Source organism: Lampetra planeri, chromosome 44, assembly GCF_965212315.1.
Source record: "Lampetra planeri chromosome 44, kcLamPlan1.2.h2, whole genome shotgun sequence".
NCBI lineage: Eukaryota > Metazoa > Chordata > Hyperoartia > Petromyzontiformes > Petromyzontidae > Lampetra > Lampetra planeri.
In genome coordinates, this window is record NC_136150.1 from 297,858 (window position 1) to 314,243 (window position 16,386).

General features: G+C 49.1%; 2 protein-coding genes across 2 annotated transcripts in view; both read left to right on the forward strand.

Annotated features, from left to right (window-relative positions):
• Positions 1–8,105, forward strand: part of LOC144732750 (hepatocyte growth factor receptor-like) — a 52,589-nt gene extending 44,484 nt beyond the window's left edge. Inside the window, exons 18-20 of the mRNA XM_078614327.1 lie at positions 354–519; positions 1,601–1,737; positions 3,490–8,105. Of these exons, the coding sequence (XP_078470453.1) occupies positions 354–519; positions 1,601–1,737; positions 3,490–3,706 (520 nt within the window). The 3' untranslated portion in view covers positions 3,707–8,105. The remainder of the gene's footprint in view (positions 1–353; positions 520–1,600; positions 1,738–3,489) is intronic.
• A 4,823-nt stretch (positions 8,106–12,928) lies between these two features.
• The window catches only part of MOV10 (Mov10 RNA helicase), a 38,374-nt gene continuing 34,916 nt past the window's right edge, over positions 12,929–16,386 (forward strand). Inside the window, exon 1 of the mRNA XM_078614328.1 lies at positions 12,929–13,303. Within this exon, the coding sequence (XP_078470454.1) occupies positions 13,161–13,303 (143 nt within the window). The 5' untranslated portion in view covers positions 12,929–13,160. The remainder of the gene's footprint in view (positions 13,304–16,386) is intronic.

Here is a 16,386-nt window from a genome sequence, read left to right on the forward strand (position 1 = left end):
TGGTGATGTGATCCGGCGGTAGCGTGTTCAGCGCTTGTTGCAGGGATTTGTGGTTAAAATCACCCACCCACCTGGTTAAGCAAATAGGTGGGTGGGTAGGTGAGTAGGTGGGTGGGTGGATAGTGAGTGGGTGAGCGAGGATGATGTGACCTGCAGTGTGGTGGTTGAGGCTAAACAGTCAGTGTCTGGTGGACCAAGTCCTCTACACGGATGGAGGAAACATTGCACGGTCGTACAATGCTCTCAGCCTTGCCTCAGCCACCAGCGCTAAAGAACTGGCCGTGTGGCCGTGTTACACTGCACAGTGACTTGGTTGACGTGTGCGTCGGCTGTCGCGCCCACCCGGCCCGCAGGCTGGACGAGAGCTACACGGTGAAGGTAGCCGATTTCGGGCTGGCGAGGGACATCTACAACAAGGAGTACTACAGCATCCGCAACCACCAGCGGGCCAAGCTGCCCATCAAGTGGATCGCGCTGGAGAGCCTGCAGACGCAGAGGTTCACCACCAAGTCGGATGTGGTGAGTGACTTTCGGATGGGAAAATTAATTCACAACGCTTTGGTTGGGCTTCGGCCTCGTAATGAACTGGCCGAATTTGTGCCGTGAAACCCTCCTCCACCCGACACAAGTTAACCGTTGCAATTTTATCGCCATTATAAAGCGCCAATTGTCAATGTTGCATCTCGCCAGCTGCCAGAAATGTGCAATTTTCCGGCCCTCTGTAATTATTTATTTTTATCGTCGTCAACGGTCTCGTAAGTTAAACATTTTTTAATTAAATATGACGCTTCGATTGCAACTGCATCAAGCATCTTCACAACACGAGTTTGGCGAGTTCGTTACAGTGCCTAACCCAAAAATCATGTTAAGATTGGCAACGAAACCCAGTGTTAATGGAAAAAAAATGCATTACATGTTTATCAATTTCACTTGAAGATTGTCAATGCTCGCCATTGTGTTTTCGGTTTAGTTGCCATGAGTTCCGGACGATGTCTGATCATCGCTCCACATGCCCAGGGCTTACCTAGCGCGTGGGGCGAAACGTCAGACGCGAAACAATTAAACTATGTTAAACGTTGAAAAAGGTTGCTGCTATAATGAGTGATGCAATAATGATGTAATACTTGCAGTTTAATTAATGGTCTCTGCAAAACTATTTGTTAAACTGAGCAAGAAGGTTAGAAAATGTCACATGGGATTCAGATAACGTTTAAAGCATGACAACTTTACATGCACAAATATGCATCATTTACACACACATGTGTATGAATATACTGTACACACGTGCATATAGTACACATACACCCGCGTCTCAAAACACAAACACATCTCGACACACACTCGAGTGTGTGGGTGGGTGGGTTGTTGTGACCTGCGGTGTGCGTACATATACACGTGATCCCGAGGTCAACTCAGCCTCAAATGAGTACCTGGTGCGGTGTGTCCCTGTCGCCACTGGAGAGACAAAGGCGGTCGGGCGTGGTGCTGGCCGGCCACCCCCTCGTGCGCCGTGCCGCCTTCAGAGGTGCTCGCCAATGGCGCTCGCCCCAACAGTCTGCCAAGGCTGCACGAGAGATCGTTGTCTTTGTTGTCCTCGCAGTGGTCGTTTGGCGTTCTGCTGTGGGAGCTGCAGACCCGGGGGGCGCCGCCCTACCCCGACGTGGACCCGTTCGACATGGCGCGCTTCCTGCGCCAGGGCCGCCGGCTGCCCCAGCCCGAGTACTGCCCCGACGAGCTGTACGCACAGCGCACACGCGCACACATACACACGCACGACTCAACACAGACGTACACGAACACACACACACGCGCCTCTACAAACACATACGCACTCGCACACGTGCCTCAACGCACACACGCACACGCACGACTCAACACAGACGTACACGCACACATACACACTCGCCTGTACAAACACATACACCCACACACGTGCCTCAACACAGACGTACACGCGTCTCAACACACACATATACGCACACACGCGAGTCTGAACACACACACACATCTCAATACACACACACGTCTCAACACAGACGTACACGCGGGGAGAGACAAAGGTGGGTGGGTGTGGTACTATCCCCACTGCGCTAGCCCACGTACGCCACCGCTATCAGTCCGTATGGCTGTCTGTGTGAGGGATGCCGGGCTCATAGGCCTTGACCTGGTCAAGGCCTATGATACCTTCAGTAGGCCTGGGCTCTGGGTTATTCTTTGTGCTTTCGGAGTCCCTGATCCTCTGCTCACGATCATTAAGGACCTTCATGATGGGATGGTTCCCTATTGGTCAACCACGTTATGTATGCCGATGATCTGGTAATTGCCGCTCATTCAGAGGAGAAGTTGGAGCCGTTGCTGCTGAACCTGGAGTTTTCCACTAAGAGGTGGGGCCTTACCATTAGCCCCGCCAAAACTAAGCACCTGCCTGGGTATTTTGTACCATCGGACACTCCACCCCCACAACTCCCAATTGGTGATGGGGCAGTTGTGGAGAGAGTGGGGAGTTTGCAATACCTGGGCAGTGTGCTCATGACCGGTTCTGGTTTGACAGCAGAGGTCTCACTCCGAATCAGTCGAGCGGCGTTATATTTTCATTATTTGCGTAACGCTGCGTGGAAGCTACCTGGTCTGTCACTCCGCACGAAGCTTCAGGTCTTCTCGGCCAGTCATTCCCTCCCTTCTCTACGCTTGCGAAACGTGGACCCCCCTAATGGAACATCTTCGCCGGTTAAAAACATTTAGGCTGGCCTGGCTACGATCCATCCTGGGTTTAACCAGGCTGGATTGTGTGAGGAGCTCACAAATCCTTGAAAGATCTGTACAAAGTCCCATCGGTGAGCTCCTCCGGCAGGCAAGGCTGTATTGGCTGGGCCATGTAGCCCGCATGCCCAGTCACTGCATGCCTAAACTGCTTTTGTTCGGCCGGATCGAGGGGGCTAAATGGGCGCGACACGGGCTAGAGAAGAGATGGAGTGATGTGGTACAGGAGGATGTGGAGCTGAGTGGACTTGCCGATGACTGGTGCCACCAGTGTCAGGATCGGCCTCTGTGGAGGAGGCTCGTGAAGGACGCTACTGGCCAGTTGGAGGCAGTCGCCCTCCAACAACAACGGAGGGCGGAGGAGGGACGCTCACAACAACGAGCGGAGCGCCGAGTGGCTAAAGCACAGCAAGTTGGCACAGTAGGGGGCACAGGTGGTGCGTCAGCCAGTCATCCCAGTCAGTCGACCCGTGGCACCTGGGTCTGTCCCGTGACCTCCTGCCAGCGGGCGTTCGACACTTCACGTGGCCTCAACGTGCACATAGCCTGGCACAAGCGTCGTGGTGACGTCACCGCCACTTAGTGGCGAATGGCGGTTGTTGTGTGCGCTTAAGTGGGGAGCGGAAGTGTAGCGGTTAGCGTGCTGCGCTATGAATCCGGCGTCCCGGGTTCGATTCCTGCTCACGGCCAACACCAGTGACGATTATTTTAACTGGTTTATCTTTGTAGGTACGTGCTCATGCTGGACTGCTGGGGGCCGACCGCCGGGGATCGGCCGGACTTCCCTGAGCTCGTGAGCCGCCTGGAGCTGCTGCAGTCGTGCCTCATGGGCGACCACTACATCACGCTGCGTGTCGCCTACGTCAACCTGGAGTCGCCACCGCACTACGCCGCCTCGCCCTCCGCCGATACCGATCCAGTCACCCCGGTCACCGAGCTCTCTTAATGCCCCTTCTCCTCCGCACGATCGAGCTGCGCCAGAGCCACGGCTAGCCAACGGCTCTGCTGGCCGGGTTGTTTTATCCACTGTAGAGGCTGAGCCGTGCCGCTTTAATGCCACACACGTGGTGAACAAGTTGAGACGCGTGTGGCCGACGTGCTGACGCCGTGACCTCGGTGTACTGACTGACGTCACGCGTAGTGAATGTGTCATTCGGCCCGCTCCTGGCCTTGCTTAGACCCTAAACGGATTCTGATGCCTTGGTTTGATTTTGGCTCCACACGGCAAACAACCAGTGGCAAAACCACCCATACCGTGAGGCTAGGATGTACCAGTGAGTGGTGTAGTCAACTGTGGTCATCCTATGGGGAGACTCTAGCCCCTGCCACAGAACATTTAACTGGTGTAGTTTTGTATAGAATGAGGACCTATCTTCATAGAAGCGTCCCTTGCCTATGAACATCTGTCAGTTCACCAGCATTGAATTAAGCCTGTCTCTGCAAATGAGACATTCAATATCAAAATCAATCCAGAGTTTGCTTGAATTGAACCAATGCTGTTGCTGATAAATTTCACTCCCAAAAGGCCGTTTGACTGATAGGATGTGTTAAAGAATACTTTTTTTTATGTGGAAAAACAAATATGGAAGGGAGGCTTTATTTAGCATGAACATTCTCCATGACACATAATGATTCATTTGTGAGCGGAGTCACGTGTCCAATCTCATAGTGATTGAACTGTAGAGGGGCTGAATTAATATGATTCCACAACCGCTGAACAAGTCAACAAATGCTGCACGTAATTACTCATTAACGGAAAGAAGTTTTGCAAATATGCATTGACATTTAATATTTAAGGTTTACAGATTGTGGTCAGTTGAAAGTCAATACATTCTTGGGAATTACATAGCAAAAAAATTCGAAATATTGAACACTGCAAATATTATGGTGGTGTCATCCACATGCATCCATAGTCATTGTACATGCTAATTGTCTAAATCAGAATTCTTATCAGAAAATGTATTTATCCTGGAGCAAATCCGATGGGCTATGAAGCTCTTTTTTCACAGATGTCCATTAGGAGTGGGTCAGCAAGTAACAACAACAAACAATACAACAAACGATAGGAGTGCAAAATAAATTGTATGGGGTAGAATGTATGACTCTGGAATGTACACTTAGCATACGTTAATGGTTTATCTTGCAGTCATATATCGTTTTATTTTTTTCGAGGACACTGAGAACAAATTTCATATTCATATGATATACAGCTTGCTCGAAGGTGTCACGTTCCTGCTTCATGTAACCATATGTATTAATTGTTTAAACAAACTACATTGTTCATTGTCACAAAGGGTCACGGTGAGCACGGCAGTCCGTCTCTCCAAGTGAAACTACATTTCTCTTCGGCTGATTTGGTTGCAACAGACAAACTCCGGCACACTCGGCGTGATGGGGCTTCACCGTGAAGATCTCTCGCTATGACACTTGGAACCCCAGCGGCCCTTGATTTAACAGACCTCACATTACTGGTGACACAAAAAGTCGAAACTGATCCAGAGTTGGCTTGTGTCAAGAAATATATCCGGTGGAACATTGGTGTGGAAAACCCATAGGCCATTGGACAAATAGTGAACTGAGTTTAATATCGAGACAGATTTCTTGTTTGCTTACTATTTGTGACTCGGTGTAGCCTATCTTTTAAATGCTCATTGATTTCCCTGCTGCTTATTTCCCGTACAGGAATACCCCGCTATAAGTTGCAGCATTATATGCTGTTTTGCATATACGTTGGCGATTAATGAGGGAACACATTTCCTGAAGAGTAATGTTTCGCAAATTGCGCAATAATTTTGCACATTTTTTTTTTACTCAATGCGTGCGGTGAAAACGCACCATTCTTCGATGTAATACCACACTGTGTGTAGCGCATACCACTGAACATCCCTCCGCCATGTGAAAGGAGTTTCTTTCACATGGCAGAGGGAAGCTGTGGACTTGATGGTGTGGAGGAGTTGGACAATGTGCTGGAGTTGCTGAGGAGCTATGAAATGAAGATCTGGAACAACGAGCTGAGGAAGAGGCCAATGAAACGATACCTCCACCATCTCAACCACCACGGATATTCACTTGAAGAAGATTGTCAAGAGGCTTTTATTCAATTGGAAGCAGCAATGGACATCTTCAGAGAGGATGAGCCGAATAGAGAACGCAACGCTTAAGCTAACAGGGCATTAACCAGTGGCATCCACTGCAACGAGGAGCCGTACCCACAGCAGAAGAAGAAACATTCTGTCCAGCTGTCTTTGGACAGATTTTTTTAAGCGTTCTGCAATCAAGCCAGAAGAGACCAGAGGAGAGAGCCGGCTTCCTCTGGTGCACACTGCTCCAGCTTCATCGTCAGATGAAGGGGCACGTGATCCTGCCCCTTTGTCTGCGCAACTCCACCACGTCTCACCCCAAGAGGTGTCGATCAGCAAGCTCTTAAATAATCTCTCGTAAGTGTTATCCAAGTATTTGTCTTTAGTACTAGTTAGAATGTATGGCAACTAATGATCAAATGCATTTGTGTACACTTCATGACATTTAGTCACATTTTGTTTTTCCAGAAATATTGGTTAGTAACACAACCCCTGATTTTAATACATCTATGAAACATAAGTTTGATTTAAGTAATTTGGAGTTTAGTAGCATTTCCCAGGAAATCATTATGTATAGCGAGGGATTCCTATATATGTTTTACTGTTTGTTATGCTGAAACAAATTGTATTGTATGTGCACTAGCAGAGCCACGTAGCTTCGCCTGCATCCAGTAACAGATTAGTTCATCTGTCTCGATCAGCTCAAGTCTCCCGTAACTCACGTCACTTCTACGTGGCCACCCCCACTTCTAACCACCCACTGTGAACACACACACCGCTCTACGCAGCACCACCCTCGAGGGGCCCTTCCGTAGCCTCGTCTTCCCCATCTTCATCTCTCCTCACTCTTTGCTCCTGTTACATTATTTTCGAATCCTTTTAATCTTATTTCCCATTCTTTCTCCTTTCTTCCATTGTTATGTTTCCATACAGGCAGTCCTCGACTTACGAACTCCCGACTTATGAACACGTACTTACGAACCAGCTTCCATGAAATATTAAAAAAAAATTTACTTACAACACGAACTCACAATTGTAAGCTGAACCGTGGAACTATTTTGTTCAGAGCGGGAACCCTCCGCGAGATGTAATGAGTCGGCCTTGCCATGGGAGTGCGTGCATGTGTGTGAAACTGAGTGTGTGGGGAGCGGTAGTGTAGCGGTTAGCGCGCTTATTGTTCACGGCCACCACCAGTACCTAGCCTGGTGCGGTGTGTAAACATCGCCACTGGGGAGACAAAGGCGGCCGGGCGTGGTTTTGGCCACACCGCGTCGTGTGTTGTTACCGGCCTTTGTCGGTGCTCCTCGCTCACAGCACCGCTCCTACAGACTGTCAAGGCTGGCGGCCAAAGTTTAATTCCCGCCCAGGATCAACACCAGTGACGATTATCTGAATGGGACCTGGGCCTCCCCTAGGTCGACTCGGCCTCAAATGAGTATCTGGTGTGGTGTGTAAACATCGCCACTGGGGAGACAAAGGCGGTCGGGCGTGGGGCTGGCCACCCATCCCCTCGTGTATCGTGCCGGCCTTCATAGGCGCTGCTCGCTTACAGCACTTGCTACTTTTATGTTTTATTTACTAAACAGTTTTTTGTAACAGTGTTACATGTAAATGTACAATATTCCTAATTATGAGTGTAACAATTATTCCTTTTTGTTGAACATTTCATAACACTGACCGTATGGGAATTTTAAATCGAGTGCGTTTTTGTGTTGCGACGTACGAACCGTTCGACTTACGAACGGGTCTCGGGAACGAATTAGGTTCGTAGCCCGAGGACTGCCCTACATTTTAGATTTGACTCCCTTCCCTGTGGTGTAGCGACGGGTAGCTCACAAGCAGGAGCGCGGCGCTTAACTGAACCGTATCGTTTATGATCGCAAAAATTACTCGACACTTCGAGAAGTGTTGTGCCGTGCTACAGCTTATTCTGAAATGTATTTAATTGCTGAAATGCAGGAGGTCTGTTCTGATTGTTGTCTGATCTTTGAATGTCTTTATAGGTACTAAATTAAGTTGTGAGATATAATTGATTGAACGTGAGTTTGAAGGTCGATTGAGAATATAGTTTTCATTGAATGTGAATTAAGAGAGCTCTGTATGGATAGGTAATATATACTGTATATTAGATATTAGCCAATCTGTGGATTATTTTGCATATAAAAGGATGTTTCATATCTTGGTGTCTTTAGATTTAGGATAAACTGTAGTAAACTACATTGGAAAGTGTACCTGCACAATAAACACTTGTTTACTTCCACACAACACTGGGATGGCATTGCTTGTGTTGGTGTGGCATGTTTTTTGTAAAAGGCTACTTAATGATAATGAGGTAAATGAGTGTATAACTGATCCAAGCAACACTCTTATGTACCTGTACACCAGAGGTGTGGACTCGAACCATGTGACTTGGACTCGAGTCAGACTCGAGTCATGAATTTGATGACTTGCGACTCGACTTGGACTTGCATAACAATGACTTTGTCCCACCTATGAGATGTGGACTCGAGTCATGTGACTTGGACTCGAGTCAGACTCGAGTCATGAATTTGATGACTTGCGACTCGACTTGGACTTGCATAACAATGACTTTGTCCCACCTCTGCTGTACTCAATGTTTCGTCAAATTGAATGTTTACTGCACAATCTCGGGTGTGCAAAAGTTATGGGCTGCTTTGTCAACTCCTATTTCATCTCAGTAGATCAACAGAACATAGACCTTGTGTGGTGCCTTCGAGTGAAAGTCGGTAGCACACCAACTGCGTGGCCTGTGAGCCAGCATGGTGGAGGCAGCGAGGGTTGGTGGATCACACCGACTCCCTTCCCGTGGAAGTCGAGGTGCGTACCCCCTGGCTTGCCAGGAGACGGCGGAAGAGTGAACATCTGGACTTGTTCCGTCTGTCAGGGATGGAGTGTTGCTGCCTCGCCGAGACGCGTGGTGCCATCGCCTGGCTCATCATTCAGTCCGGCAAAATGCGGACTTGTCTCCATCGGTATCGGGGAGATTGTTGCCACCTAGAATGTTGTGGGTTTTCTCCGGTTTTCGTTCACACGCATAATCACTCGTCGATTGGCTGAATACATCTTAATCTGCACACACACCTCGGAGTGTATCGCGGATGTGCAGTGTTGTGAGATGATATTTGCATGACTGACGCTGCAACTTGTAAACATCGATTATAACGATGATTACGGTTCAAAAGAGTGTCCGTGGTGTGCGCAGCAGTCACCCGTCAACACGTTTGCAGCACATGGCCACGCAGCGGCTTCACTGCGGTGGTTTACACACGAGCCGTAGCAGGGCTCACATGGGGCACACCTGCGACTTTACCGAAAAAACCTAAGAATAAGTCGATACAAGTATTAACAGGTTCAATACAACAACGGGACTAAGAAACTCGCGTTCTGTCCCTTTTTATCCACTACGAGGGGATGGGGATTATTTGGGGAGCGAGGTGAGAGAGGATGATCACGGTTGGCTACGTACGGTGCGAAAGAAGTTCAGCATACAGGTGCACGGTGTGGACAAGACCTGTGCCACAACGCAAGGGTGGGCCCTGTTTGAATAGGAATCTGTGCCGCACTGGAAGTGGGGAACGACAGCATACGGGGACAGATGTGGAATGCAGCAAAATTGTACCTCGGGCGCAAGGGGTGACAACAACAACAACGCGCACACGAGCACCGCATGCGTCCAAGACGCACACCGCAGGAGATACCACGGGAGGACTTCTGGCGCCTCTATTCAAGGCCTCTAGCCACATGGCGTACATGGCGCCCATTCACACCTTGCTGCAGAATAATTGTCACATGGCACTTGGGCAGCCAAAATACGCGTGCGGTGCACACAATACTCCTCGAGACTTGTGGAACCAGAACTCACGCGCGCCCTCTGTTGGTCAATGTGAGGCTGTGTCTTGCATCACGGCGCCACACTGAGACCAACAATGTCGCTATTTCATTATACCTGATGATGATTGCTTGTGTTGCAATCGAAACGTCGTATTCTATTATTTAATTTAATTTATTATTTTATCTTTAGACGTGACTTAACCGAAAGAAACAAATAATAACAACTAAACTATTTTTTTATTTTCAGGCAAAGCCCACTGAGCTATGTAGCAGCTATTTTTCAGACGCGACTTGGCCACAAGTGATAGCTCATCGAAATGGCTTATGTAGAAATGTATATCAGCCAAATACTCTAAACGCTTGTTTCTAAAGTATGGAGGGAAAAGCCAGAGGACCCAGAGAAAATTCCACACAATCACGGGGAGAACATTCACCCTCCAAATATATACAGACGTTAGGGTCGGGATCGAACCCACGGCCTCCTGCATACTTGGTGAAGGAGTTAACATCTCCGAGCCACCGCGGCGCCCAGGAGATGACTGGCAGATCACAGGTGGGTAGATCTTGGCAGTCATCTCAGTCCACGGCACTTGGGTCTGTGGCGAGACGTCTGTGGCGATATATTAACTACCTCGCCTGGTCTACATTGTTCTTTGTACTTAAGTGTTCAGACTTACTGAGGCGCTGCTTCGTGTGTGTGTGTTAATGAGGTTAATTAATGTCCTTGTTAAATTAAGGATGTCGAGTAAGTGTATCCCAGTGTGTCCCCTCGTGTCTCGCCTGATGTTGTGTCTGAGCTCGTCTCTCCGACCTGGCCGCACGCGCGAGTTACGCGAAATGAGACCTGCCAGAGCCGTGGAGCGCACAGGTGTACGGGAACACCCCCTCCTCCTCGCCCTGCTTAGAGTGGTTTGATCCGCAGTGCACGGACACAGGTGAGGCCGCTCGGGTGAAACCAACCGAGTCCACGCGGGAGATGGGGGGGGGATGTAACTTTCGTTCGGAGCGGAGTTCTCGGAAGAGATGTCACTGAGGCGGCTCGCTCCTTTTGCGGGAACCGCAAACCACAGGCACTCGGTTCGAGTCCCGCCCGGCGCGGAGTCATCACAGGGCCCGAAGGGGTCCAGGCGAGGAGGTCTCCGCGGGGTTGACGCCACGCACGCGTGCACCCCCCCCACCCCCCATTGTGGTGTTGCGTGCCCTGTGGGGGGCCAGCTGCCGGGTTCCCACCGCTGTGCCCCATTGTCCTCATGATAAGACGTTGCTAAGATCCTATAAGATAAGGCGACCCCCAACTTGTGCGCGTGTCAATGGAGCGATACAAATCTGGTTACAGACACACCTATCGAATTACTTGAGGTGTCCCCTACATCGCTTTGCTTTCAAATAAGGCGCAAGGGGAAATTCGCGTCTTATAATGCGGAGAATGCACAGCACGCAGTCAACTCCACCAGGCGTGGTACGCAATTCACTTGAGTCTGCGACCCTTAGAACGACGTGAGGATAAACTACAATATGTATTAACATCAATAAAGAGCAAGTTCCTGTTGTCTGATAAGGAGAGTTGGCTTTTCAGAAATGACGGTTGGCCCACAAGACCCAAGGAAGCCACAACACGTCGTTTACAGACGAGGAACAACGCTGACTCATCGGGTTGTCTTTGGGTTTACTTCTATTAACACGCTCCCCCGTGTAAACGTGTTAATTGACGTGTTTATTCCACCAGCCCATCGGCTCTTTAGACCAACATTATAACAGGCAGCAACAGAGAGGACTCTAGAATGGGTTCAACTTGGGTGTTCACCAGCCCGTCAAACAAACTCGTCCGCGTGGTTGGCAAGAGCACTCCACGTTGACGATGGGACCCCCCCCCTACTGTACACAGGTTGATTTTGCCTGAAACAGATGCTGCTGGGTAATAGTGATGGACCCAAGCATGGTATTGTTGATATGTAGAAACAGCACGGAGTGCTGCGTAGGGCTACGATAAGTTATGTGGTAGGTCGTGGTGCAAACGCACAAATAAAAACACCCTGAACGTCTCACCGCGGATGGTGACGTGTCCTATCCACTGCTGGATGAGGTCTCCTCCACACGTCGTGGGGTTATTTGACCATCCCTCACCATGGATGTGCGGGGAGCATAGACGCGGTGCAGACAGAAGTAGAGTACAACAGTAATTGTGTTTCTCTCTGCCGAGGACGATGCTTGCCTGGCGTGCATTGAGATCGCCAATCCAAGCTCTTATCCAGGTTCAACGCCTGCTTAGCTTCCCAGATGGACCGCACAGCGGCGTGATAAATCACGCGGCATTGCCGGATTGTAAGACGCAGCCTGCACCCTGTAGTTTAAAGTTACAGGTCTGGGCGGTGCGTCTTATAATCCGGTGAGTGAACAGAATTGTACAAGTTGGGGGCAGGGGAGTTGCGTCTCACTCTGCGGAGGGGATTATATCACTGTGGAACAATGGACTGTATATATATTTTTTTGTTGTTCCTGGGTCGTAAGTGTTAATTTCCAATTGCTTGTGCCTCAAAAGTACAGAAAATGGATATTAGTCCCCGCAAACTTTGCTTTTGTGAGCAGGACAGTGATTCTTTCAAATGTACATATTTTCAATGAGAAAACGTCCATTTGTGTCTCTCCTTAACATAAAGTCCTGGTCACAAAAGCAAAGTTTGTGGGGAACAATAGCCATTTTCTCTACTATTGAAGCATAAGCAATTAGAAGATAACACTTCGTGTCCAGGAACAAGAATCGTGTTGCAGAGTGAATTATAATATCGGACAATGCGGGGAGCTGCGGGCGGTCGGAGCAATCGCCCCGTGACTGCTGCCGCCAGACGCGGCATCATCACAATGCGCGTGGCGCACGGAGCCCCCCCGCGGGGGGCTGAGGGTGCGTGGCGTCGACCCCCGCCGGAGCAGCAGCGCCTCCTCCTCCTCCTCGCGACTCGCACGGGGCGGGGACTCGGGGGGCCGAGGCTCGCGGTGGCACCTCGCGAGGGTCTCCCCGCCGCGGCGGCGCTCGGTGACGGCGGTTCCGGGATTCCGCCTCCACCGACCGGGAATCCCCTTGCGCCGTCACCCCCGGGGCGGTGCTCAGTTGGTTTCGCCCGGGCGGTCTCGCCCGTGTTCGAGCGCGGCGGATCAAACCAACGGGGTGGGCGCGGAGGGGTGGGCGTGTGGGGCAGAGGTGGATAAGTAGGGGGCGGGCGGGGGGGGGTCTTGTTCACCTGAGCCGCACGGCGTCTCGTCCGGCTCTCACTTGTCGGTGGGGCGAAGCTCGCGCTGCAGCTCTCGTCTCGCGCAGAGTTGCTCTCAACTTTCTCACTCAACTTTCTCACTCAACTCGCTCATTCAACTCTCTCATTCAACTCTCTCATTCAACTTTCTCACTCAACTTTCTCACTTAACTTTTTCATTCAACTTTCTCACTCAACTCTCGCAAGGCAACTCAGAAACGCGATGCCCGCGTGGAGCCAGCACGAGTGCGTCCAGGCGGGGCTGGAGTTCGAGTTGTTCCTGCAGCAGAGCGGCTTCCAGCCGGAACTCCGCGTCTTTACCAAAGCCGAGCTCAGAGACGTCTACAACCAGAGCTTCAGAAACAGGCGAGACACGGGGGGGGGGGACACAAGGGGGGGGGGGGGGGGACACAGGGGGGGGGGGGGACACAGGGGGGGGGGAACACAGGGGGGGGGGGGACACAAGGGGGGGGACACAAGGGGGGGGGACACAAGGGGGGGGGACACAAGGGGGGGGGGGACACAAGGGGGGGGGGGACACAAGGGGGGGGGGGGGGCACAAGGGGGGGGGGGGCACATGGGTAGACGCGGGTTGCATGGAGAGGAGTTCTAAGTAATTCCCTGTACACACGGAACAATTTTCAAACATTTGAAAAGTAACACGTTTAGAACAATCAATTTAAAATGTGTTTGAATAAGGCTAAGGCAACGTAGGCGGTTATGCACTTTAACATGTTGAATAATGTAAAAGAGAAATATAGTGTAGTGCAATGTATGATACAGAAAGTGACAAAATAGAGGCAACGGAGAAGATTCCACATTTAACACAAACCCAGCAGCAGCTCACGCTGGGCACCGCTGGCCCTGTGGGGGGCAGTGCCCCCCAACAGCAGCAGCACCTCGTGTTCTCGCCCTGCCGCCAGTCACCTGGGGGTTGTTCTCTGTCTCACCTGAGCCACAAACTTGACCAAATGTCAACACGTTGGCTCGGGGCATCGAGAAAACATTAAAAATTGGCTTGGGTCCACTGAAAAACATTTACAAACTTATCGAGAAGCCTGTTTATTCACCAAGCGTTATTTAAACTCAGCCGTGGTCAGCTAAGTTAATGTGGACGCAAGGAACCACAGGCTCTGAACGCTCACCACACACCAGTATATGACTCTCACATAAGGCCGATGAAAGGAAACCACATCGGCAAGTGATGCCGACTATGTGTTGCTTAATAGGGCCAAATTCACGACGGTGGTTCCGGGAACCCATTGCGTCGTGAAAGCGGGGACCGTCTGTCCCACAGTTGCTGGACCACCACCACATTAAACTCCACCGTCTCTTGCTGATTTATCTCGCATGCGCTCACTCCTCCCTCATCCACTCATTTAGCTCTCATTCCAGCAATCATTCTACTCCTTCAATCCTCTTTAATTCCAAACATTCTTACTCATTGTATCATTGTGCCCCTCATTGTATCACTTCGTTATCGAATTCATTCTCATTATTGTCTCAGGCATTCCACTCATTCACTCACGCAATCGTCTAGTTCCTTTAATTCACTCATGTATTCATTATATACTCATTCATTTTCTCTTTTATGCATTTTTCCCCAAATTACCCACTCTTGCCTCATTCACCTTCTCATTCCTCCCTCATTCAGTTACTCAAGCCTCCCATTCATCCACTTCATCCTCTCATTCTTCCCTCAGTTCTTTCATTCCCACACGATGTGTGCTGGAAAACAGCAGCAATGCGTTTAAGTTTGCAAATCCACGTAAAAAAAAAAATTTGCACGGGTTTTTTATTCTATAGTCCGTATAGGTACATTTGTTTAGCACCAATTACTTCGTGGCGACAGAAGATCAATACACCAACGTTGTACACGTAACTTTAAAAAGTAGTTTTTTTATTATTATAAGGTGTGTTTAAAGTCAACCAATCTCTATTTAATATAGCGGCCTTCACAATAATATTGTCACAAAGCGCTTCACAAGGAAACAACATTACATCAATAAAATGTAATTATAGCAGAGATAATAAAATACAGTACTGTAGTGTTTAAAAAGTGCAACAGCTTCCTTATGAGGCGGTGTCCATGTTGTGCACGACATCAACACACCGGCACGTGGCACCGTGAGACACGGGACCCATAACACCCGACTCTGAGAATCCACAAACGCAGACTAGGAACTCATGAACGAGGACTCGGAATCAACAACCCTGGATTATTAAACCCATAGGGAATTGGGAGATGTGTCTTCAGCAACCTTTAAAACTACCAACTACCAGTTTCTCTGATATCAATGGAGGAAGTCATTCCACAACCTTGGAGTCAGACAATTGAATGAACACCCTCCTAACGTAACACATCTCAACCGAGGAGCTACAATGAGTCTTTGTGTAGATCTGAGACTTCTGATAGGAACATATCTCCGAAAGTTCAGAGGTAAGCAGGGACCCATACCCATCTCAAGGCGTGACATGTTAGTAGGATGATTTTAGACTTGATCCACAAGTCGACTGGCAACCGACGGACATCTCTCGGCGCTGGGGAGATTTGTTCCCAGAGTAGCTATACAAAGACAAAGATCCCCCGTATAGCCTGAATAGACTGTTGGGGCAAGTGCTGTTAGCGAGCACCAATACACACACACAGACAATGGCAAAATTATATACAGTAATTATATACAATATAGGGCAGATGTATTGAAAGGGGGTGGCATGTCTGAAGTTGTGATAAGTTGGATCTGGATATAAGCAACACAGTAGTGGCATTAGCTAATTTGTACGAAGCATTGAAGACATTTCACCCAATGCATTTCACTCCTGGCTGAGATAGGCCAAAGGCCAGACTTGGAATAGAGGTAACAGGGATGGCTTGAGTAATTAGCATCCAGGATGAAACTTAAGGTGGAATTAAACTTGGGTTTCTGTAAAAGTGTCGTCTGCATAATGTGCAACATAGAGCAAGGGAGCGGATACCAGATGTTGAAGGAAAATCAAGATTTATATTCAAACACGAATCCCAGTTTTGTTTTTCGTGTGTTGGCAAGTTTATGAATGTGAAAACCAAATCTTTGGTGATAATCCAGATCCAGAGGCATTTGTGTTCCGGATTAGGGAAAAGGGGTAAACAATGAGGAACTTACCATTTGTTGATTGAAGGGCCCCAGTGCAGACAGGATGTTAAGAAGGCAGACAGGTCATTAAGATGCCCATTGTTTCATGTTGATGGACCCTCTTAGAACAACATTACACATTACTGTATTTGGTGATACAATGTTGGCAGTAGAGCACAAATAAAAAGCTCAGCACACTCGTTCATCAACATCCACTGTCTTTAGAGGAGAAATATTGTCATCGTTTCGGGCAGTAGCAATTAATTTATGGTTTACAACTCAGGTTTAAAGCTTCAATGCATAAATGAACAAAACCTAAGTTTTAGTATAACACTT